Genomic DNA, 22,360 nt, shown 5'->3' with positions numbered 1-22,360 from the left:
GGTGCGAATCCCGTCTGTGGAAATGAATTAAAAATTTTAAATCTCTGAGTTTTCATATTCTAAATTTCTAAATCAACCCATAAAAATGACCATCTTATGCGTATATTTAATATTGTTAATTTCACGTGCATATACAAGCACTGTTTAAACTCATCTTGATAAATTTTATTACAAGCATGCTTCTTCCTTTTAAAATCATTGAGATATCAAGTTTCATGTTGGTTGGCTAACAACAAATCAAATGCTATGTAAGAGAACTTTATTTCAAAAAACTTCAGATATTTTAGATAAGGTCACTCACTCTAGCCCGTAACTCAATAATTCTCCCTCAATATTAGATTCCAAAAATCTTTTATAGAAACCAAACAAAATAATATTTTGCAAAGGGGAGTTACTACTATATTTAGTAGCACTCTTTAGACAAAATTACAAAGTTGAATAACCTTAATATGATAAATTGGAGGCACAATTTGTGGGTCGGTTGAAGGCAATGGCAGTCTTAGAAGTGGATGGGCGCCCCAAATGGTTGCTGATGTAGTCACCAGCTAGCATAAGCTTTCTAAGATCAACGTTGGTTTTGACACCAAGCCCATTCAACATGTAAACCACATCTTCAGTAGCAACATTTCCTGAAGCACCCTTGGCATATGGACACCCACCAAGACCAGCAACAGAGGAATCCACTGTACTAATCCCCATCTGTTCAAATGCAAATTAATATCCATTTATGATTGTTAATAAGAGTGGCAGAACAAGAGATGTTGACCAGGATTAAGAAAATCTGACTCTTATGAAGTTGAAACTGCTGCATTACCAACTTGAATGAAATAATCTCTCAAAACGACCCTTCACCATATCAAAATATAAAATTCATTTTTATAATTAATTATACCAATAATTGATTATAAATATAATTAATTATTAAAGTATCTTTTGTTTTACATTTAATCCACACACATATACGTAGAATAGGCGAAGGACATACTTGGAGGGACACAAGTATATTTGGAAGGGATTGCCCATAAGTGTCATGGAAGTGGACAGCAAGCTTGTCTATTGGAACAACAGCCAGTACAGCCAAGAGCATAGGAACTACAGCTCCTGAACAAGACAGAATGAACAGGAAACAATATAAGTACAAGGATCATATACAAGAAACCAAATAACATATTTTGATAAAAAATACAAAAACATGTAGGTTGACATTCATCCCCAGGTTCAGCCAATAATTGACATTTTCACCTTATCAAGTTCATACCTCAAAAGAAAGTCTACAAGAATAGAGAATCTTGTCTATCAACAAAATGAAAGAAATCCACCACAGCTATTGTATCAAACATGGATCAATTAAACTTTAAAAGTTCAAAATTCATCTAGCTTGTTACCTGGTGTGCCAACTCCAATTGTGTCACCAAGGGAGATTTCAAAGCAACCCATATCATATAGTTCTTTAGCAACATATGCAACTTTTGAGGGGGGGATTGGTCCTTCCACAGGGCATCCAGCAACACATGATACATACCTATGACATCTCAATAAAAGGAAATTAATTAGAATGTGGAATACACAGAATGTGTGTTAGAGAAGTTTACAACATCCACCAATGGAACTTTCATGCATCAAATGACCTTGACTTGGTCACCTTTTAAATAAATCAAGAAAGGCCTTGCCTAGTAAAACCATTGAAGCAGACACTACTATGATGTAATCGAATAATCAAAAAGAAAATAAAAGGCATACCCTCGAACAGGAATTGAGAGTTCTTTAGCAGCACGTGTAACAGCTCGATAACGAGCAAGGCTCTCTTCAATACTACAGTTAATGTTTGATTTGGAAAATGATTCAGAAGCTGATGCAAAAATAGCTACTTCTCTAGCACCAGCAGCTATAGCAGCTTCAAAACCCTATAAATGTAATGAGTAAGACTTAAGAGATCTGAATATAAACTCCTCCTCTATATGGTTATCTATGCGTACCTTTAAATTAGGAGTCAGAACTGGCAATCTGATGCCTCTCAAGTTATGTACTGCTTGCATTACATCCTTTGCATCAGCCAACTATAAGACAAAGAAACAAATCAGATAGAATTCATTTTCAATTGGCTTTTGTCCAATATAAGTTGTCCAAAATCATCCGTATTGAACACCAGTTGATCCATGAATCATTCTAAAAAATCATCAATGTCAGGTTATAGTAAAAAAGGTAAAAGCATTAACCTGTGGGACCCATTTGGGAGATACAAAACTTGTAGCCTCAATAACAGATAACCCAGAAGAAGCTAGTCTATGAATCAATTCAATCTTTACAGCTGTAGGTACAATGTTCTTCTCATTTTGTAATCCATCCCTTGGGCCAACTTCTACTATTTTTACAAACCTTGGTATACCATTCAGAAACTGCATCAAGCCATTATCCAATAAAAAACTGAAAGTATGCTAATTACCAAACAAGGAAAGGGGATAAAATAAACTGACAACAGAAAGTTTAAAATATGTTGTTTAATTGAAAACATGAATTTTTAATTACCTTATAAGCCAAACCTTGCAAGTCTTTGTTATTGAATTTTGAACTGTAATGGCGATCAGAGAATGAATCATCAATCATTCCGAAGTTCATTGAGTTCCTCCCTTTGGTTGGAGTTTTCTGACTGAAAGCGTCATCTCGGGATAAGTCTCTAGTATGTCTTCTCCAAGGAAATGTCTCTTCATCATCTTCACTGCATAATGATAGAAGTTATTATGATATACTAGGCAGGTGACAGCGATTAGAATGTTAATGAGGACAAAAAGAGGTTGAATGGTAGAGCAATAAATTGTATCCAGTGTCTAACGTAAGTTGCATTATTTTACTCACTTGCAGCTGTTAGATGTGCTGCAACTTCGCCCTTCAATCCAGCAGTTTCCCATGCCCAAATTATCTATTCTGGGACAGCAAGCACCAGATGAGAACCTCTGAATCCTATCAATGGTACTCATGCTTGGCAACTTGTCAAGACCAAGTGGTTCCTCCAAGCTTGACATGGTGAATTGTACGCGTTAAAGACAACTGGAAAAATGTATGAGAGTAATTACTGTGAATCAAAATCTTAATTAAAACATTTTTATGTGCATATCATGCGTCTATTCATCTCCACTAAGGGAAATTTAATGGCAAGTAATACTCTTCTAACTTCAGGTTTTTCTTCACAATCAGTAAAAATTGCGAGATAAATTAGTTGCCTTTTATAAAATCCATTTACTACAGAAGATGCCATATCATATAAAAAGCAGTAAAAGAACTGGATGCAAATTAAAATTCCATGGATCATGAAAGGAAACAGAATCATAATTATCTTCAATTGACCAAGGCAATGCTTGTCTGAGAAGGTGGAAAATGTGGAGGAAAGTGAAATGTAGTTAGATAGAAATCTTTTAATTTTCAATCCTCAACTCTTTGTTGAGAGCAGAAAACCACTTTCAACTCGCTTTCATGCTATAGGAGTGATCAAAAGAGTTGTGGTTGGAACGTAAATGAGTTGCACTTAACTTACAACCTTCCCACATTTGAGTTGTACAAAGCAAGTTTGAAGTGATTTTCATTCCCACTTTCCACCTACTCAAACAAGGATACCCTTAGTCACAGAAAGGTAATCAATCACATAAAATTTAATCATCAACCAAGTTTCTAATAAGCACATCAAAATTTGCTTGTTCTGTTTTGATTTTCTCAACATCAAGTAAAAAGTGTATCTTTGGGAAACATAGTATCAAATAGGAAAATGTTGTCTTTTTAAGATCTAGATCACAACCCTCCACCCCTAAATAAAAATAGGCATTGTTTGTTTCAAGATCACAAAGAAAAATTATCACAATTGACCAGAAAAACAAGAGGAAGAACTCACAGTTGAAATTCAGCTTCACAAATAAATAAATGAACAAACCCAAAACAAAAAGGCACTGAAAGGGAAACAATCACACTCAATGAAGAGTGCAGAAAAATAAAAATTATTTTTTTATTAATTTGAGACTTTGGGTGGCAAATTCCTTTGAGACCCAAGAAAATAGAGAATGGGAAGAAGCAGACAGACCTGGAAGGAGAGAAAGGGTAACCCTAGAAATTGGGGGGAAATGGAGAATGAAAAGAGGAGAGGGTAGATGAAGAAGAAGTGTAGGAATGAAGAGAAACGAAACGTGACTGACTTTTTGTTTCAATTCAATAAAGACAGACAGACACATTCAGAGAGAGAAGTTTTCAGTTGGTAGTTGGTTGCTATTCAATCATCTTTCCCTCCCTTCTATTCCAACTAATTTCTTTTTCAATTATTTTTTTTATTTTCTCAATTCCCTCGTAAATTCATATTTATTTTAATATCTTCTCACCTCACAAATAAGAAAAATATATATTTTTTCTCTAAATGTGGTGGGCATCAAAACTCAGTGGCCTATTCCATATTCATGGATTTGAAATCCATCCCACGAAAATCATATGGATAATTTTGAAAGTTTGAACTTAAGTAAACTGATGTTTTATGTTTTTTATGGGTTTTTGTAAACTTAAAAAGTTTAAATATTTATAAATAGAAATTTTTTACAAAAAAATATATATTTATTATATTAAAAGTACAAAAATATAATAAATAATTTTTTTAAAAATTTATTATTATCAATTGTTTAAATATTTTATTTTTTATTATTGTAAAAAATGTGAGGATATTATTTAATTTACTTATTTATTGTTAATATTATTTTATTTCTTTTAGAGGGGAAAAAGGTGAGGGTGTTAGATTGGTGCAACCGAGACAGGTAGAAGAGTTTCTGCCAACAACCAACTAAGCCAATTAAAATGAACGCCTGTCAACCCTCATTCATGACAAAATCAATTAACTATTTGACTTTTAAGAACAAAATTTGTTAATTTAAGTAACATATTTTTAATGTGTACTATTAAGTATATTTTAAATAATTAATAAATAATAAAAATTATTAAAAATTATAATATTTAATATTACTAATAGATTAGATTATATATTTTTAATAAAAAGTATTATATATAAATTTTTATTTTGTATTATTATATACATATTAAAAGGTTATTTTATTTAATTAATAAAAAAAATCATGAATAATTGGTGCTTTGGTTTGAATAAATTACACTGTTTTTATCTATAGAGAAGTTTATACTAAACTATTATGTTCTGTAAGTTTTAAAAAAAAAACTTTTTAAAAATATAAAATGTATTATAAATTAAGTTATTTTAATGGTGACAAACTTTTAAGATGACATGATTAAATTTCGTAGTCTACTAAGTGACCTTGTTTGGTGATTTATTAATTTTATTATATTTACAATAATACTATTTATTTAAAGAATAAACAAAATTCAAAAACAAGTGTTCCGCAGCCGGGATTCGAACCCGGAAATTCACTATTGAATTAGCCAAAGTGCGCTACTGCGGAAGAAGTTGTGATACTTATTGCAAATTTATTACATTCTTTATTTTTTAGGCTTTTTATTTATTTTTGGTTGAGAGTAACATTACTTATTTATAAATTATTGATAAAAATATATCATCTGAAATCAAATAAACAAGTCTCTTAAAAAGGGTATAAACATAACATAAATATTTAAGATATAATAAAGTAATCAGTTAAATATCTCATAAAATTGTGAATATATCTATACAATAAAAAGTAATGTTACCAACACATTGTTTAAAACACATACACATTTTAACATGTACTTTTAAAATTTATTAAAAAATATAAATATTTTTTTAAAAATAAAAAAGAGTGAACCCATATGATTTCAACTAATAATAAAGTATGTGTTAAAAAGTGTGTATTAAATAATGTGTTGTTAACATTACTTATATAATAAATGGACTCTTTAGATGTGTAGATATTAATTTTAATCAATATCATTATTCAGGCTAACTAGAAGGTATTTGAGATTATATACAAAAATCACATTAGAAGTATTTTGATAAATATTTTTATACTTTATTTTCTTTTTATGATGAAAAATTGACTACTAAATTTTTCGAATCAAATTTAAAAACTAAATCTTTTCAGTTAACGAAATAAATGAATTATTTAATTATTTTTAGACATATTTGAGTGGCGATAAGATTTTATTATTATTTATTTAAAAATTATTTCAGTTGAAGATAAAGTAACATGAATCATTAATTATATTTTATAAATTATCTATAGTTAATATTTTTATTAAAAACATAATATTCATTAAATATAAAAATTATCTATTGATTATCTTCTTAAAATGTAAGAAAATTTATCTAAAATCTTAAACATTAAAGGTATGTTTAATTGAAAACAAATATGCTCTAAATTTAGCATAAACTTTTAACAAATATTATATATTATGTATGCGAGTCCTCCAAAAAAATGGAATCATAAGCATAGACCTTGAGCCGGCGCTATCCTTATTTTAATAATGCTTCTTCAGACCAACTCACCCACCCACTTCACAAATGATCCATAAGTGGCTACTTCTTACTTGTTTTTGCTGTCTTAGTAGTTTTGTTTATTTTATAATATGCCAAATTTATCTGGTTTACATAGGTAACTACTTCTTCAACCTTTCGTTTTCTATTGTAAAATAAGAAAGAAAAATGTGGCGTTTTTTCTTCAATAGCATTTAACACAAAGTTCTCTTTAACTATGTTTAGAGGTTATTTATACTTTAGTCACAACATTTTCTCATCAAAAGTGACGTTTCAAAAAGAAATTTTTTCTAACGGATGTATAAGACCACATGATAAAAATTGTCTTAATATTTTTTTAATATAACAAAATTTAATGTATTATAGCATTAATAGTATAACTTTTAATAAAAATTTAATTATTGATAATTATACGTCTAAAAGCACACATTAAAAAAACATTTATAAAAAATGAACCTCTCAACATCTACTCTGTTCCATTTTATTTTCTGTTTTTGGGTCCGATATTCTGCTCCATTCTAACACGCAATTATGCCGCATTAGAATCTTGTTTTTCATTAATATTAAAAAAATTGTGTTGGTATTGTTTTATTCATTACTCATTAGATATTAATTCTTAAATGGAAAGACATTTCCTCCCATGTGATTGATTTTCTTTACAGACATCATACGGTCAATATTTGGTTCTGTCTTGTCACAAGGCCACAACATTTTTTTTTAATCAGTATTTTAAAAGCTGTTATTCACTGTATATATAGACCATACCAACAATCAGGAATTAATGCCTCATTTTGAATTATGTTGTACAAGCAGATTTGAATGAAGTTTAGAGTATGAAGAAAGAAATTTCCTCACTTATATGATGCATGCAGACTCCAGCTTATAGGCAAAGAAAAACAATAAAGTTCAAACAAGTAAAATGAATCATAAAAAAGAAAAGAGGAAAAAGAGAGAAAGGAACTATTTCTTAACAATACAAATATAAATAATCTACCACTCAAAATGTCATAGATGTTAAATTATCAAATACGTTGATACAGTACACAAGAATTACAGTGGCTGATCGCTGAATCGCATGGAAATGTGGAGTGCATGCATGTAATTCTTTGGAACTCTAGGATGAGTTTAACAAGCTATGAGCTGCATCTAAACTCAAATCTTCATTGACCTAATAAAATAAAACAAGGAAAGAAATTTTCATCAAACATAATACTAATAATCAAACTTAGTTTAAGGAATTGTTTGGGAAAGACGGGGTTTTGGAAGAGCAAAAATTTTTCATTTTAAATAAAAACATTTTAAGTTAAGATCCAAAGTAATAGATTAATATAAATTTAATGTATTAAATAATATATTTATTATCATAAATGATATATAAAAAATTGTTTTGTCCTCTCTTCCTCTTCAAAAACCCTCTCCCAAATTATTCTAAAGTCTATGCAGTTCACAAAATTATTTTCCTAAACAATAAATGTCAATCCCTGAAGAAAAGCCCTCCCAAAAAGAGCTCAATTTTCAAAGAAAATAATACACTTTTCTGAATTCATATTGTTTTAGACAATAACACCAAAAATGCTTTCCAAGAAGAAACTATATCCTACAGAATATGTCTTTCATAATATTTTCCATGAAACACAGACCAAAATGACAACTATTTTATACATACTAGTTTCTTATGAATTTGTTGGAACGCCTTGCAAAATCTGTCTGCTTCTTCTTCACCCACCTGTTGTAACATTAGAATCAATGAACTGAGTCTCGTTCTAAAGTCTTCTGGACAACTTTTTTAATAATCAGTCACAGGTAAATGCCATAAATCACCCATTACATCACCATCAATGTTATAGCAAAGACACAATGGCATACCCCCCACTACTATATGTAGCCCTCACTAACAATATTACAAAAGAGAGAAATGCTGAAAACCAAAAATTATTCATACATAGAAATGTTAATTAGAATGCTTCTCTCCTATAACAAAAAAGAAAGCCATTTCACAGTAAATAGAATGCTTCTAACCTATCTTTACAAGATCATCTAAATTAAATGAAATTTTCACTGAGCTTGTAAATCAAGTCTACTAAGTCACTGTTACCATGGGAAGGAAGCAATGGCACTGTCTACTATTCTTAACGATGACTCTAATTGTTATACAAAATCAGAATGCATATAATAACAGCCAACAGGTAAATTTCAGAATACCTTCCTAGCAGCCTCTGACCTTAGCTTGCTCCAAAATGAATCTGTAGATTTGAAGAATTTATACAAGCATAGCATTAATTTCAAAAACACAATTCTGTAAATTGTTATAATTTAACCAAGATAATTGACAACATGTAGTTTGTAAACTTTACATGCTTTCTACAAAATTAAATTTGATTGAAATGTCTAATAGATTGTGAATAAGTGATACCATGTTGGTTAATTCCTTGTTTCTCAACATCCTTATCCCCTCCATCCCATGCATCTTGCCATTCCTTTAGCTGCAGCGACAACTTTGTTAGCTAGCATTGAATATATATGCAGACATCAAAGCATACAATAGTTACAAGTTAAGCACTACTACCTCATCCTGTCCTGACCCAGATGCAAATTGTCTGGATGATTCTGGTTCTGCCTGAAATTCAATAGTCATCAATTTGGCACCTGAATTCATTCTTTAAGTATAGGATTTTGTAAGTTACTTAAACCAAAAAATCCAAAATTTTGTTTTTGCATCACATGGTATCAGAGTATGTTGTGGTAATCAGTAATTCAAATTCAGAAAATAATATATATGCCAAACGTTCACCTATCTGAAAACTTTTAAGGTTAAACAAAAAATAACAAGTAATGATTCCTAATTTCCAATAAAACGCCAATGCAATGCATAATTTATACCAAGAATGAAAACGGACAAAAGATGGAAAATTATTCCAATCTATGCATCAAATAAGAATCGAAACAAAATCAGATAACATTAATTGGTTCTGATTTGAATTCCCCAATTTCACCCCTGAAACTGGAACCATATCTTTACTTATCAAATCCACCCAATTAATGTCACCCCTCTCGTATATTATGCAACCCTCTTCCTTTAGGTTACACCCATCTCAAATTTCCACATAAATTCAGACACTGCAAATACATCAATCTAAAACTACCACCTTGAACCAACGTCAGAGCAAAAAATGGGTATCACAGCAATAGAGAAGCAGCATGTGTGCCACCAAAAATCACAACATGGGCTTCTGAAAAATCGAAACTTCAATAAACAGCGAAGTGAGATTGGTGAATCAGAGCAATACAGATCAAAAAACAAGGAGAGCCAATAAAATTATAAACCCTAAAACGCACAAACGAATGGAAGAGAGAAAGATAAGTACACAGTAATCGCGAGACCGGACGACGGGGAAGAGTTGAAGAAGGCGTTGAAATTGAGCTTCATCCATGGTTGACTGCAAAGTGCATACCTTTCTTCTTCTGACGGAGAAACACAACCACGCTCACTCACTGCCTGAATTTTACGTTAGAGATAGGTAAATAAATAAATTTAAATTATTTTATTTATAACATTTTTTTTTATTAAAGTATATAAATTTTTTTATTTTTTAAATAAATAAGTCCTCAAATTATATGATCAATTATTTTTTAATTTTTTTTAAGGTGTATGTAATATCTTACAAAAAAAAAAGAGAAGAATTTTACCAAAAAATGTCTTACAAAATAAAAAGTGTGTATATAGTTTGTCAATTTGATTATGATGGAAATAAAACAATTATTTTTTACCGTGTTTAATATTCTTCTTCCAAATAATGTAAGTAATTCTCATATAATAATAACAAGTAATTTTAACTAATTGCTTTTCAAAATTTTGTATATATATTTTTTAATATTAAATAAATTGTGATATTTTAAAAAATAAATAAAAAATAAAAAATAAGAAAATACAATAAGATATTTATTTCTATCTTATCTTATTTTTAATATTTGTTTAGTTACAAGATAAAAAAAATATATTTATCTTATATCCTATGAATTTAAGAATATATAACATAAGATAACAATTATTTAGTTTATTATAAAAAAAGATTATACTATGCGTTTATTTTATTTTATTCTTATTAAAATTTCATTTCATTTTTTATTATATTATAACTGTCAAATAAGAAGATTTGAGAAAGAAAAAGTTAAGTATCTAAGTCAAATAATTATAAATGATACATAAAGAAAGATAAAAAAGTTATTTTATTAATATTGTAATAGCATCGTATGTAAAATATATCTCGCATTTGTTAATAAAATTATAAATATATTATGAAGATGAAGTAGAGAAAGGTCACAAAGATACGGAAAATAGAATGGCCAAATAGAATTTAAATGTAAGTTTGGAAATGCATTGAAAATAAAAAAAACTTTGTAGTAACAAATTTGTCAAAATGTTCCTTATGATTAAAAAATTATTTAGAGGATATTATAGAAAAAAAAAAGTGCACACAAATTTACTAACTAGAAAATCAAGTTAAAAATACACCCTACATGCTCTAAAATGAGCTATAAACTAAAGAAAAAGAAGTCTATCTATAGAAATACCTTAATCCATCAAGAATTTATAAAATATTAATATTTAAAAATACAAAAATACTTCCTAAAAATAATTTTAAAAGTTAAGAGTGATTTTTTTTCTTAATTTTATTTTGTATTCCTTAAGTTTTAGAATCAGAAAAGACTTTTCATTTTAAAATTAAGACAAACCATTAACTTTGCTAAACAAATTATATTTAAATTACCAGTCATCTTCCTCCACCACCCCGTACTAAATGAAAAAGAAAATCAAGTCATGAAATTACCAAAAGGTAAAAGTTAACCAGATCAACAAACTCCTTAGCAAATGAATATTTATTTGACAAAATGAATTATAGTTTTTTTTTTTTTTTTGTGCTCATTAACAAAATCTTATTTAGAAAAGTATTTGTTTTATCATTATAAAGCTCTTGTAAGATGCCTACAAAACAATCTTGCAATTAAAATTAAGACCAAACTTATGTACACATTTATATATACTTTTAATACTATCTTCTAATTAAAATTAAAATTTTATCTCAATAAGACAGATAAAAATTTGACATTAATTACTAAACTGAGACTTCAATTTTAATTAGAGATTAACACAAATTTAAAATATTTAAATTTTGTCTTCAAAAACAAAGTGTACTCTAAGCATTATGTTAAGAAAAATGAATTACAAACAAAAAAAAAGAAATGATTATGTTGCAAAAGGTGAAATACAAATTCAATCTTTTTAAAAATATAAATTATTTATTAAAGAAAATAATAGATATGTTTTTAGAAGTATTTACAGAACAGGACAATATATAAGGAAGGATTGAGAGCGTCTGCCATCTCTGTTGTTACAATTGCTAATATGACCTGTTTACTGACCCCCTACACCAAACTCCTATCGAATATCAACAAGCACTAGGCATAGTCATTTATCAGCTTGTTAAATTTTTCATCTTCTCAAAACTTCATAAACAAGGTTTACAGGCTATAGCTCATATAATTTATTTTTTCCAGTCTTGAAGAATGCGGACACACTTCCTTAATAACGACTTTGCCTCTTCGTTCTTCTCTATCTCGTATTGATGAAGCAGCTCTTCCTTGAATCCTTCATCGATGGCGGTAACCAACGAAACATCGATGGAAAGTTTCAGGACTTCCAGAAGACATTCTGAAGCTGAAACATGAACCTAAATTGGGAGCACAACAAATGCATAGAATATGAAATCAAAATATCAGCGACCAATTAGAGTACTGAAACAATCACCACTTGTAAACGATGATAAGAACATCACGCAAAGAAGAAGTTACAAATCAATCCCTAAATTTTGGTTACTCTGTTAATCTTGTTCCGTAAAGTTCGAAAATTTCTAGTCTCTCAACTTTTCATTTTGCTTCCGTTTTATTCCTTAATCTGCTTTTGCTAGATAAGGCTAGTAGGCAACCAAATTTAATGTATCTAGTAAATTTCTTGACACACTGTATTCACATTTAGTATTAATGACAGGGTAAAATAAAATAGATTAATGGGCTTCTATTCACCTGTCCGGAATTCTCCAACCTTTTTAGGTTATACATGCGAAAAAGAAGGCACCCGCAAACTGATACATGCCTCAATTACTAATATATCCCATATCATTACATCAAGACTAATGAGCACACCTAGCAAAGGTGAAAACTGAACAATTTCATCCACTCTCCCGATGATCTTAATCTTGGGGAAAAAAATTGAATCCCTAACAAGGATTATGTAATGCTTTCCATAATTTTATCACTGTACACACACACACACACATACAAAAATTTGAACTGTACAAACACAAGTTTTTGGAACATGTTTCAGTAAACGTATCATAAAATATTGTATGATTTCCAGTTTAAATTGCACTTCTGACTCATTACACTATAATCAATTGTGTTCCCTATTGAAGCCACCCAATTCAGATCTAAGATTTTACCCAATTAAAATTAATACCAAACAAATGCAGATTAGGTTTTGACTACAATAGGGTAGGGGAAGCTAACTGATGAATTATGTTCAACCAAAAAAGATAGTGACGTACCTGTGCAATTTTTATTGTGCTTATGCAATGTAGTATTTTTGGTGATATAGAATGAAACATCTGAAAAAAAATAAACTTGATTTTAGATCATTCATGAATTGAAGTTATTAGAAGTCCAATTGAAATGTAAACCTCCATTACCTCCTGAACAAAGGAAGTTACACCACCAAGTTCATGATTTCCCGGAACGGTGTGGAGCCTTGAGCAAAGTTCTTTGATGGATAAAAAGGCTGTAGTTTTGACTGCACAAAGATTTCTTTCTTAAATCAAGGTTAAAAAAACCTGGAAGGGACTTCGTAAAACATAAAAAAAACAAGTATAAAGAATATACCAGTCCATTTATGTTCAGGTACCAGGAATGCTGCATACATGTGCAGTAAGCTCTTTTGCTTTTCAAGAATATCATTTATATGTGCCACATGGATACAAGAGGTAAGACAGTCTGCAATTTTGTTCTGTGGAACAGAAATCTCTTCAACACTGTCCAACTCTGCAAAAAAGATGTCAAAATTTTTGTAGTCAGTAGCACTGAGCAGATCACAAATCAATGTAACAAGGAACGGTCAAGTGATTAAAGTGGCTTGTCATTTGATACATCCATTTAACAGTAACGCTCACTAGGACAATAATCATCCACTTTATCAAGTTCCTGGATGATAAACTTTTCAATTTCTTCCTAGGGGAATACATAGTAGCAAAGCCCAAATTTTTACTCATCAGAACCACATAATACTGAGAGAAGCTTTACACCAAGAACCAATCAGTCTTGATCTGTTTTAACTTCAAAGTAAAATAGAAGCTAGAAATATCTTGAAATCAAACTTTCTAACAAAGAAAATAATCCAAAGCAGAACCCTTCATCACTAACCCTTATTTCTTATGAGATGCTACAATGACTACAACAAGAGACAGGTCAAAGAAAGAGGACAAAGGATATTCACATTTATTTAATGGCACTCAGTGGGCCAATCCCAAAACCGCTATTGAGGGATAAGAGTGATTTTGAATACTATAAAGAAAACAATACTTAAACTTTGTCCTACTAGGTGAGATCTGCTATATGGATCACATGATGTTATAGAGCTCGGTAAAAAGTTAAATTATCAGAAATAGTATTTATCACCAGATATCTTTTATTAATTTCCTCTAAAATTCTTCTAGGTCTTTCTCTACCCTTGTTTACTGGATTAGAAGTCATCCAAACTAAATTAAATAATTTATAAGCTCAAAAATAAAACATAATAGGCCTCATATTTGAAACCATATCTTTCAAATAATGATTGAAATACCAAAAAACTTCCCTCGAAAAATAGGATTGGTGTCCTACAAAAAACAAGTGTAACAAGGGGATTTTCGCTAAGCCAAGAGTAGTGATCACAGTGTGCATCAGAACAATTGAAACAGCATTAAATGTTTCATGGATGGTCACAGACCATCTCATATGAGGAACAAAACTTGTATCATATAAATGAAGATCTAGAATTTATCATAACCTGATTCAGCAGCATCACTGACCAAAGGTGCTTGCCCAGACTTTATTGGCTCTGAATTGCATAGATCAAACAACAAGGGAAAAACCATATTAAAGAACTCTGGGTTGCCAAAGGCTTTTATAACCTGGAAATATACACACAAAAAATAAAAATAAAAATATATAGAAACATATGAAAAATGACTGAATTTACTGTAGTTATTATAATGGGTCAAGGACAATTATGCAATGTCTATTTTATGAATTTAGCTGATAAATAGAGGTACACCTAAAATAGTTATACTCAACTGTTTTCCTGAAGTTGGCTTATCTGGTCTTTGTCTCCTAGAACATATAATTTAAATCAAACCTGAAATGAGTTAACATAAACCTATGTTTGTTGTGAATACATCTGTCATGGACCATCATTCTGATAGACAACCCAATAGTTTGTTTGTTTGTTGGAATTGATAGGTAACTCCTACAGTTAGTTGGTTAGTTAGTTTCTTGGGTTGGGACTGTGAGTGAAGACTTCTTTTAGTTACAGAAGTGTAAATACATGAAACAATATAAATAATAGAGGTGGAGAAAGAGGCCATGTGATTTGTGACAGGAAATTAGGGATTTTTTGGCATTGGGAGGAGCAGTCCCTCAAAGTTCTGTGCATAGTAGAATTCTTTTGCTATAATAAAGATAACAAGTCTCTATTATCAACTAGTATCAAAGCTCCATTAGTATCAAATTTTGATGATGATTCCAAAATTTGATGGGAAAGAAGCCTATTTGCAGCTGATCAACATAGAACGGTATGTTGAGGAAAAAGGAACATTAGAAGAGAAGAAGTTATCATAGGCTTGGTAGCTATGGAAGGTTGGGAGGTGCTTGCATGGTACTATCGTTGGAAAGCATTTAACCAAGATGCAGCACGGTGAGATTTTGTGAAGGCAATGCTTAAACAATTTCAGCCTGAAAATGATCCACATTTGCCAGTTTGGTTGAAAATAACGGTTCTTTGATGCAAAATAGCAAAAACGATTAACTTGGAAGCCAAAACCAAACACCGAAAAAAGAGCAATTGTCTAAGAAATGAACATTAATCGTGATTGCTAGAAATTTCGGAACCAAAGACAATCAAAGAGAAAGAAATTTAGAGGGAACAAATTCACATTTTTGGTCAAGAAACAAAATTGGGAAAGTTCAAAAGATGGGAAACAAAGAGACCAATGGAATCTTCTTGGTCTAAGAAGACGTTCATTTTTTAGAAGGAAGAGCATCATATAGGATGTGAAAACAAACAAATCATTGCATGCGTTGTGAAGATAAAGGGATCGACGAATACAATTAAGTTTAAAAAATTGGATTATGAAAAAATTGGTCCACTCACCCCCACCATCGGAATCTAATTTGTCTATGGTAATGGATGGGTCTATGACAGCTAAGAGGCCCTGAAGAGTTTGGTCAACCCACTACCCTTGCCAAAATTACTAGACGGGACTCTTTGTACGTTGACTGGGAAATGCATAATCGAAAAGGTGCTGAAAGAAAAACCGAAAGCAACCAAACGAAACTCTAATGGAAATGTGACCACTGACTCAATTAAAAATGATTTAAAAGTTGAGGGACCTAATTACAAACTTTTAAAGTATAGGGACATATTTATAACTTCCCAAAGAATTCATAAACTCGGAGCAATTTAGCCAATCAATATTTTAGACTATTTTAAATATTATTTCTTAGGACTAGTTTTAAAATTTTCTTAGCTTCCATATTTTATAATATCTCATAAATTGTTCCCTAATTTAGTTAAAATTATTAGTGTATATAGAGATGACTGTTCCAAGTTTTAACAAAACATGTGCATCTCATTGTAATACATCAAAATATAATTCAGGGTCTCTTTTCTCTCTAATGTCTACCTTTATACCAAAAATACCTACCTATCTTTCAACAAAATTCATTAAGGTTAAGTTTAGGATGTCACTGTTATGTATTATTTTAGAATTTCATAGTTCCTAATAGTTTTGGTCCATAACTTGTTTTGTTGGCACTTTTCTCCAATTTTTTGTTTAATAACTTTGCTAATTTTTGCTTGAAAATTTGGTAATGATCTCAACTTTCAGTACAAGCAGGCTCAATTCTGTGAAGCTAATTAAATTTATTTAATTGATAAGGGGTAACAGCTAAACTTGAGAGTCCTACATCCTAATTCTAATTAACTTATATGCCAAATTCCAGCACAAGAAAATTTATTTTGTTCATTTAATCATTCCTTTCTCCACACAGTTCAACAGAAAATAGGCTGTTAAAATTTATTCCATAACTGATTAACAATTATCATGTTAGTTAAACGCAACATCCATAATGTAGGCCTTCACTTTTCACAATGGACAGGAGTTGGCACAAAGCTATCTTTCAAAGACCAAGGACGCTCATTAGTATTTCAATTCAACATTTACCCTAAAGGAGAACTGTTTCTAAAACTAAATTGCAGCACCCACTACAAAATTCTAACCTGTTCAAGAGAGGAAAGTGCTGCTTCACGATACTTTTTCCCCTTTCTGGTGCATGCAGATGATACCAAATTCAGAATGGCAATGGAAGAGGAAGAACCTTCAGCCAAAATGGCTTTATGGCAGGATGTAGATAGAGAACCTAATGCTAGCAACAGCACATCTTTACCCTGCCATATGTCTAGTAAGTAAAACAAGCACACAAAACTCGAGGAATTCATCTATGATTGATATTTTATTGTAATTTTTACTGCCCCTCCACATTTAAAAACTTAGTGTCATTGTTCTCAACCAAAGAAAATTCAATTTTCTTTTACCTCCCATAGGCGACCAGGAATTTCCTTCATGAGAGACTGCAGAAGAACTTCATGGTGAGAAGAAAGAGATTCACCCAAAACTTCACTAAGCCTACATATAGCCTGTGCAGACTGCAGACACAACAGCAGAAAATAGAAAACATCAACACACAAAGCACCAAGCAGCCGAGAGTTTAAATCAAAATAATCGGAAGGGCAGAAAAGACGGTAAGACTAACTTTTCTTTTACTTGCCCATGATGACGATGACATGCCTTCACAAATAAGTGAAACAATTTCTCCCAAGTATAAGTGGAGAGTGATCCGCTCCCCACTTGTATATTCTTCCCATAGCTCTTCAAATAGGCTGGAGACATTTTTATCATCTTCAAATCTGCATAAGATTTCTTTTAGTGAGTGTGAAATAAGAAATACTTTTATTACTCACTATCAAGTTCTTAGTTTGTTATATGAACATCATTCAATAAACAGACAGTTTACCATATCTTCCTTTAAAATTCAGAATTGGATGCCTACAACAATGAACAATATACATAATTTTCCACATAATATCCATTATGGACCCTCACCAAATAGCTTAAGCTTTTAGCAAGTGTGGGTCCTTTCGAGGCTGGTGTTCAGTGTTCACATTCTTTGAATTCAATTATACATTTTGGAGACAAAAAGTGTTCGGCCTGTGCTTTTTCCATGCTATAAGCATGATAGCGTTGTGTCAGAAATATAAAGCTATTCCTAGACCAAAAACCTAAGTTTGAACTTTTAGGAAAATTGATCCTTGACAATAACTGAAAGAACTTAAACTAATGTCTTCCATAGTCCATACTAACAATTTACTAAAACAAAGGATACTATAACAAGACTAAATGGGACGTTAATATGGTACTTAGAACGAATAAAGTGATATAAAGTTGGATATTTTCCAAATAAATTCTTAAGATTCTTCTTTCTATCTTATGTGAAATTATTTCTGAAACTAATGAGTATAAGAATGCAACAGTAAAGAGCATGATGCATCCTATGAATCAGTACAAGAAAAAGAAGGAAAAACATAAAAACAAAACAAATCCTGCAAAATCCCCAAAACAACAGATAAAGAAAGTTGTTACATAAGCCCCATAATGAAGTCACAAAGACCAAATCACAGCCAACGGCAAGAACTCCCACTTAAAATAATGATTTTTTGTTGAATATGGGATTTTAAAAAAATATCAACTAATAAAAGGATATTCATAACCTTGAAAGGAAAACAATGGGAATGATAACTGCATGATATCCACCAACAACATCCGCCGCCATGGATGAATAGCTTTTTAAGAGAAATGCACATGCAATTTGAGAATTCTTGTCGCCAGCATGCAAAGCTGCAGTATCTTCAATAAGTTTTTGGGCTTGCGAGACTGCTATATAATTTAGGACTTTTGCACAGGCACTTGCAAAGGCACGTTTTGCAGCAGTACTTTTTTCGTCCTTTACAACTGGAAACAACAACCTCACCAGCATATTTGCATATGGCTTGATGTCTACACCAACACTTTCAAGCAACAAGGTAATGAAATTGGCAATACCAACCCTGCACATGCACAGAAAACAACACTAGTTATGAAACAAATTTATGAACATGAGCGAAGTGCTTCTGTCAGAGCCAAACGTGATTTCAAGGGGCAAAGTAAAAATTACACACAAATTTCAGAACATTACAGAAGTTTCCTCTACAGCCCAATACTAGTGTGTTTGGTCTGCCATTTGGAACCATAAAATCATTGGTTTGAGCAAAAATAACAAGAAACAAGCCTTTCCCCAAACTTTGGTTTGCAGCTGTCCAAATGGGAAAGTGGTGGCAGCAGCAAGGGGATGATAGCAGTGGCACAGCAATGACAGTAAGGTGGTAAAGTCATGATAGCATTAACAGGAAAGCAGCTGTGTGGCAGTGATGATAGGTGGCGAGGGAAACATGAGCTAGGCAATATTGATAAGATGTTTCATCTAGACTATCCAATGCATGCATCAAACATTCTCTAAGGCACGATAGAATATCTTATTCTATCCAATCCAATTTATCCAATGTACCAACTACGGTCTTAAAGAAGAGTATCCAATATCATGGATAAGGCTAGTAAGAACTCAGAGTCACCATATCAATTTTAGAGAACAATAACAAGACAGCTCCCTCCAAAAAAAAACAAATGTAGTTTCAATAAATTTGTTTTGTTTTTTCCTTGTTTAATAATGAAACAATTTTTCATTAATACAGAAAGACAAAAATACTTAATTTTAGGGAAGAATATTCCCCACAAGGAAGAGGAAAAGCAAAGGAATATGAAAAAAAAAAAAAAATCACTCCTCAGAGAACATCAATATCATAAGGATGAAAATATATTAATATTGTAAAAATTGCAAACACCATGCATCGGCTGATCTACACAAATCCTATACGATTTTTCCACCAGAGCCACCCTCTCTAAATCAACATAAGCTCCTCAAATTTTCAAGGGAAAATGTAATAACAAAAAGACTCAAGACAGTTCAAGCAAGCAGACAACATCAAAGAAAATGCATGAGGTCACAATACGTTAATAACAAACCTAGTGTTAAGGCCAACTCCAGATCGCACTAAATGAGCAAGCCGTGGGATCAATGCATTCAATGATTCTGCATCAACAACTTTTATACAAGAATCTAAGGTCTCCCACATAGGAGAGCCTTTTGCAATGGAAATTCTCAAGCTTTCAAGCTTCTCTCTCTGTATTCCAACATTTGCAGCATGAAGCTGATAAAAGACAGCATAAAAACATATGAATAAACAAGAACAAATGGTAAACTCAAGCAAGAATTGAATATATCATTCAACCAAACCTCAACATAATTGAGCCCTTGGTCTTCTAGGCTTGATAAACTTTCAAGCATGCAGCACACTAAATCAGACATATGAGGACGAATTGCAGTTCCAGCATGCTAAAAAAGGAAGAAAAAAATGAGGCACACTCAGATTTAATAGAAGAAATTATTGGAATAACAGCATTATAGTATAGTTCACATCCATAGTAAGTAATCATTAATCTAATACAATCACAGTGACATAAACAAAGTCAAAGACAAAGCAGAAATTCCATGATGTAGAAACTAAAAACTAACACCAAAACAGAAAACAAACATATCCAAATTTAGGTTAAATTATACATTTTATCTTGACACATGTATACAACTTAGTCTCTATACTTAAAAAAGTTACATTTTAGTCTCTATACAAGTATTTTGTTATAATTTAATCTCTGCTGTTATAACAACGTTAACGATGGAAGGAACCAAATCATAACAAAATACTTATATAAAGACTAAAGTGTTAGCTGTTTTAAGTATAGGGACTAACCCGTAAGTGTTTTTAAGTACAAGAACTAAAACTTAATTTATTTACTTTTTAAATATAAAGACTAATTCGTAATCATGTCAAATATAGGAACTAAATATGTATTTTAGTATATGAATTATTCCTAATATTTTATTAACTGTAATTATTATTTTTAATTGATTTATGTATTTATCAAATCAATAATTTTTATCAATAAATATATATGATCTTAAATCATAAATGATATTTGACTTAAATATATGAATTTTTAGTATTTTTAAAATTCATGATTCTTTTATTTGGTGGCTTATTTTTTATTTTTTTAGACAAGTTCACAAAAAATATTCTTTTAGAAGGTTAAAATATACTTTTGATCCTTATAATTAACACTTGTTTACGAATTAATCTATGCACTTAAAATAACTTCTATTTTAGTTCCTGTATCAACATATTGTTACGTTTTAGTTCATGCCATTATAATATCATTAACACCGTTTAACGGTAAAGACCAAAATGTAAACGATAGGGACCAAATACAAAACCTGAAAAACCATTGGCAAAGAGCTCAAAGAAGCCAAAGAAAAGCAGCATCACCATATCAGATGACAGCAAAAAAAATGTTTAAATAATTGTATGTTATGTTCCAATTATAATTTAAAAACATTAGTGCCAAGCAAAAGAAAAACAGCCATCATCAGATTAGATGACACCAAAAAAAAGTCTGTTTAAATAATTTTGTTATGTTCCAATTATAATTTATAAACACCAGGGCCAAGCAAACAGCGTACATCCCTACAAAGATCAAATAGATTCCAATACATACAACACTGAGATGTGAATACACAAATATTCATCTAATGGCAGAAGTGATGAAAGAAAAAAAGAAAAATGAACACATGAACATGTGTTGAAAAGCTATGGCATAGCAAGACATTACTAACCTTTGTAAGCTTCATAACAACTCCAATTGAAGCCTTGCGAACACTGTTAACTTTACTTACTATACCTTCAGCAAGCAAAAAAGGTAAAACAATATCCATTGCTTTGTGTGCGTCAGACATATCTGTTAGAGAGACATCACATAGCCTTGTTGTCAAGGAAGTTACAGCACGGCATAATTTTTCACCAGAAATTCTGACAGTTTCCTTTATGTCATCCATTGCGCGAAATGCTCCTGACCATAATCTCTTTAAATGCTTTTCAACCTGTTGGTGGCTCAAGATGAAAGAAAAGCATACAAATGAGAATAAAGACAGGCTGATATGTGGATATATCAAATCAACCAGTGCTAAGGTTGTAATATATTAATATGGTCAAAGTTTTCTCACTTTAAATCTTACCTTCCAGCATTAAATTATTTTCTACCAAACCTACATCAACTAAAAATGACATAAATATGGAAAGATAAATCTTGATTTACAAAGTTATCTAAGTATGACCACTTTATGTTTCGAACCTGACTATTAGCAGGTCATTAGGTCTTTCTCTCACAAAAAATTTTAAGCAGTTTAAACTCTATTATTGCACATACAAAACACAACTGACTCTGATTAATGTTTCAAGCATAAGCAACAGTTAGATTGCAACTAAAAAGTGGAATGCAGACTGTATATTTTTTTCCTTAAAAAAAGGAGATTTCATAGAAAATGAATACAACAAGAATAAGAAATCCT

At 31.0% G+C, this 22,360-nt stretch overlaps 3 protein-coding genes across 5 annotated transcripts in view; all 3 read right to left on the bottom strand.

The window, feature by feature from the left end:
- Positions 1-318: 318 nt before the first annotated feature.
- LOC113847475 (hydroxymethylglutaryl-CoA lyase, mitochondrial-like) lies at positions 319-4,154 on the bottom strand. Of its 2 annotated transcripts, XM_027476614.1 has the most exons (9): positions 4,067-4,154; positions 2,854-3,045; positions 2,527-2,716; positions 2,217-2,396; positions 1,977-2,057; positions 1,741-1,904; positions 1,386-1,522; positions 986-1,101; positions 319-699 (listed from the first exon to the last, which is right to left on the bottom strand). In XM_027476614.1, the coding sequence occupies exons 2-9, from the start codon at positions 3,018-3,020 to the stop codon at positions 445-447; spliced, it is 1,290 nt and encodes a 429-aa protein (XP_027332415.1). In that variant the 5' UTR covers positions 3,021-3,045; positions 4,067-4,154; the 3' UTR covers positions 319-444. The 2 variants fall into 2 exon arrangements, with proteins under 2 accessions (XP_027332415.1, XP_027332417.1); XM_027476616.1 differs by lacking the exon at positions 4,067-4,154 and having other exon boundaries at positions 571-699; positions 964-1,101; positions 2,854-3,047.
- Positions 4,155-7,407: 3,253 nt separating this feature from the next.
- On the bottom strand, positions 7,408-9,944 carry LOC113847662. Of its 2 annotated transcripts, none has more exons than XM_027476894.1 (6): positions 9,808-9,944; positions 9,006-9,059; positions 8,856-8,925; positions 8,645-8,685; positions 8,109-8,168; positions 7,408-7,610 (listed from the first exon to the last, which is right to left on the bottom strand). In XM_027476894.1, the coding sequence occupies exons 1-6, from the start codon at positions 9,871-9,873 to the stop codon at positions 7,557-7,559; spliced, it is 345 nt and encodes a 114-aa protein (XP_027332695.1). In that variant the 5' UTR covers positions 9,874-9,944; the 3' UTR covers positions 7,408-7,556. The 2 variants fall into 2 exon arrangements, with proteins under 2 accessions (XP_027332695.1, XP_027332696.1); XM_027476895.1 differs by having other exon boundaries at positions 9,009-9,059.
- A 1,782-nt stretch (positions 9,945-11,726) lies between these two features.
- LOC113845794 (proteasome adapter and scaffold protein ECM29) overlaps positions 11,727-22,360 on the bottom strand; it is a 36,055-nt gene continuing 25,421 nt past the window's right edge. The window contains exons 24-35 of the mRNA XM_027473353.1: positions 21,629-21,892; positions 20,195-20,293; positions 19,924-20,108; positions 18,576-18,911; positions 17,561-17,714; positions 17,343-17,453; positions 17,028-17,195; positions 14,538-14,661; positions 13,376-13,534; positions 13,186-13,286; positions 13,045-13,104; positions 11,727-12,171 (exon numbers count right to left, since the gene is read on the bottom strand). Of these exons, the coding sequence (XP_027329154.1) occupies positions 11,986-12,171; positions 13,045-13,104; positions 13,186-13,286; positions 13,376-13,534; positions 14,538-14,661; positions 17,028-17,195; positions 17,343-17,453; positions 17,561-17,714; positions 18,576-18,911; positions 19,924-20,108; positions 20,195-20,293; positions 21,629-21,892 (1,947 nt within the window). The 3' untranslated portion in view covers positions 11,727-11,985. The remainder of the gene's footprint in view (positions 12,172-13,044; positions 13,105-13,185; positions 13,287-13,375; positions 13,535-14,537; positions 14,662-17,027; positions 17,196-17,342; positions 17,454-17,560; positions 17,715-18,575; positions 18,912-19,923; positions 20,109-20,194; positions 20,294-21,628; positions 21,893-22,360) is intronic.

The sequence above is a fragment of the Abrus precatorius genome, unplaced genomic scaffold (assembly GCF_003935025.1).
Source record: "Abrus precatorius isolate BTA unplaced genomic scaffold, Abrus_2018 Scaffold8, whole genome shotgun sequence".
Classification (NCBI taxonomy): domain Eukaryota; kingdom Viridiplantae; phylum Streptophyta; class Magnoliopsida; order Fabales; family Fabaceae; genus Abrus; species Abrus precatorius.
This window is presented reverse-complemented; position numbering and strand designations above follow the sequence as displayed.

Bases quoted from the DNA above. Each gene is read 5' to 3' on its own strand.
- LOC113847475 (XM_027476614.1), bottom strand. From the start codon at position 3,020: ATGTCAAGCTTGGAGGAACCACTTGGTCTTGACAAGTTGCCAAGCATG. The intron at 2,397-2,526 runs GTAATTAAAAAT...GGCTTGATGCAG, and splicing joins TGCAAGGTTTGGCTTATAAG to TTTCTGAATGGTATACCAAG. The intron at 1,905-1,976 runs GTACGCATAGAT...TTACATTTATAG, and splicing joins TTCTGACTCCTAATTTAAAG to GGTTTTGAAGCTGCTATAGC.
- LOC113847662 (XM_027476894.1), bottom strand. From the start codon at position 9,873: ATGGATGAAGCTCAATTTCAACGCCTTCTTCAACTCTTCCCCGTCGTC. The intron at 8,169-8,644 runs GTATTCTGAAAT...ATGTTACAACAG, and splicing joins GGTCAGAGGCTGCTAGGAAG to GTGGGTGAAGAAGAAGCAGA. The intron at 7,611-8,108 runs GTATGTATAAAA...TTATTTTATTAG, and splicing joins AACAAATTCATAAGAAACTA to GTCAATGAAGATTTGAGTTT.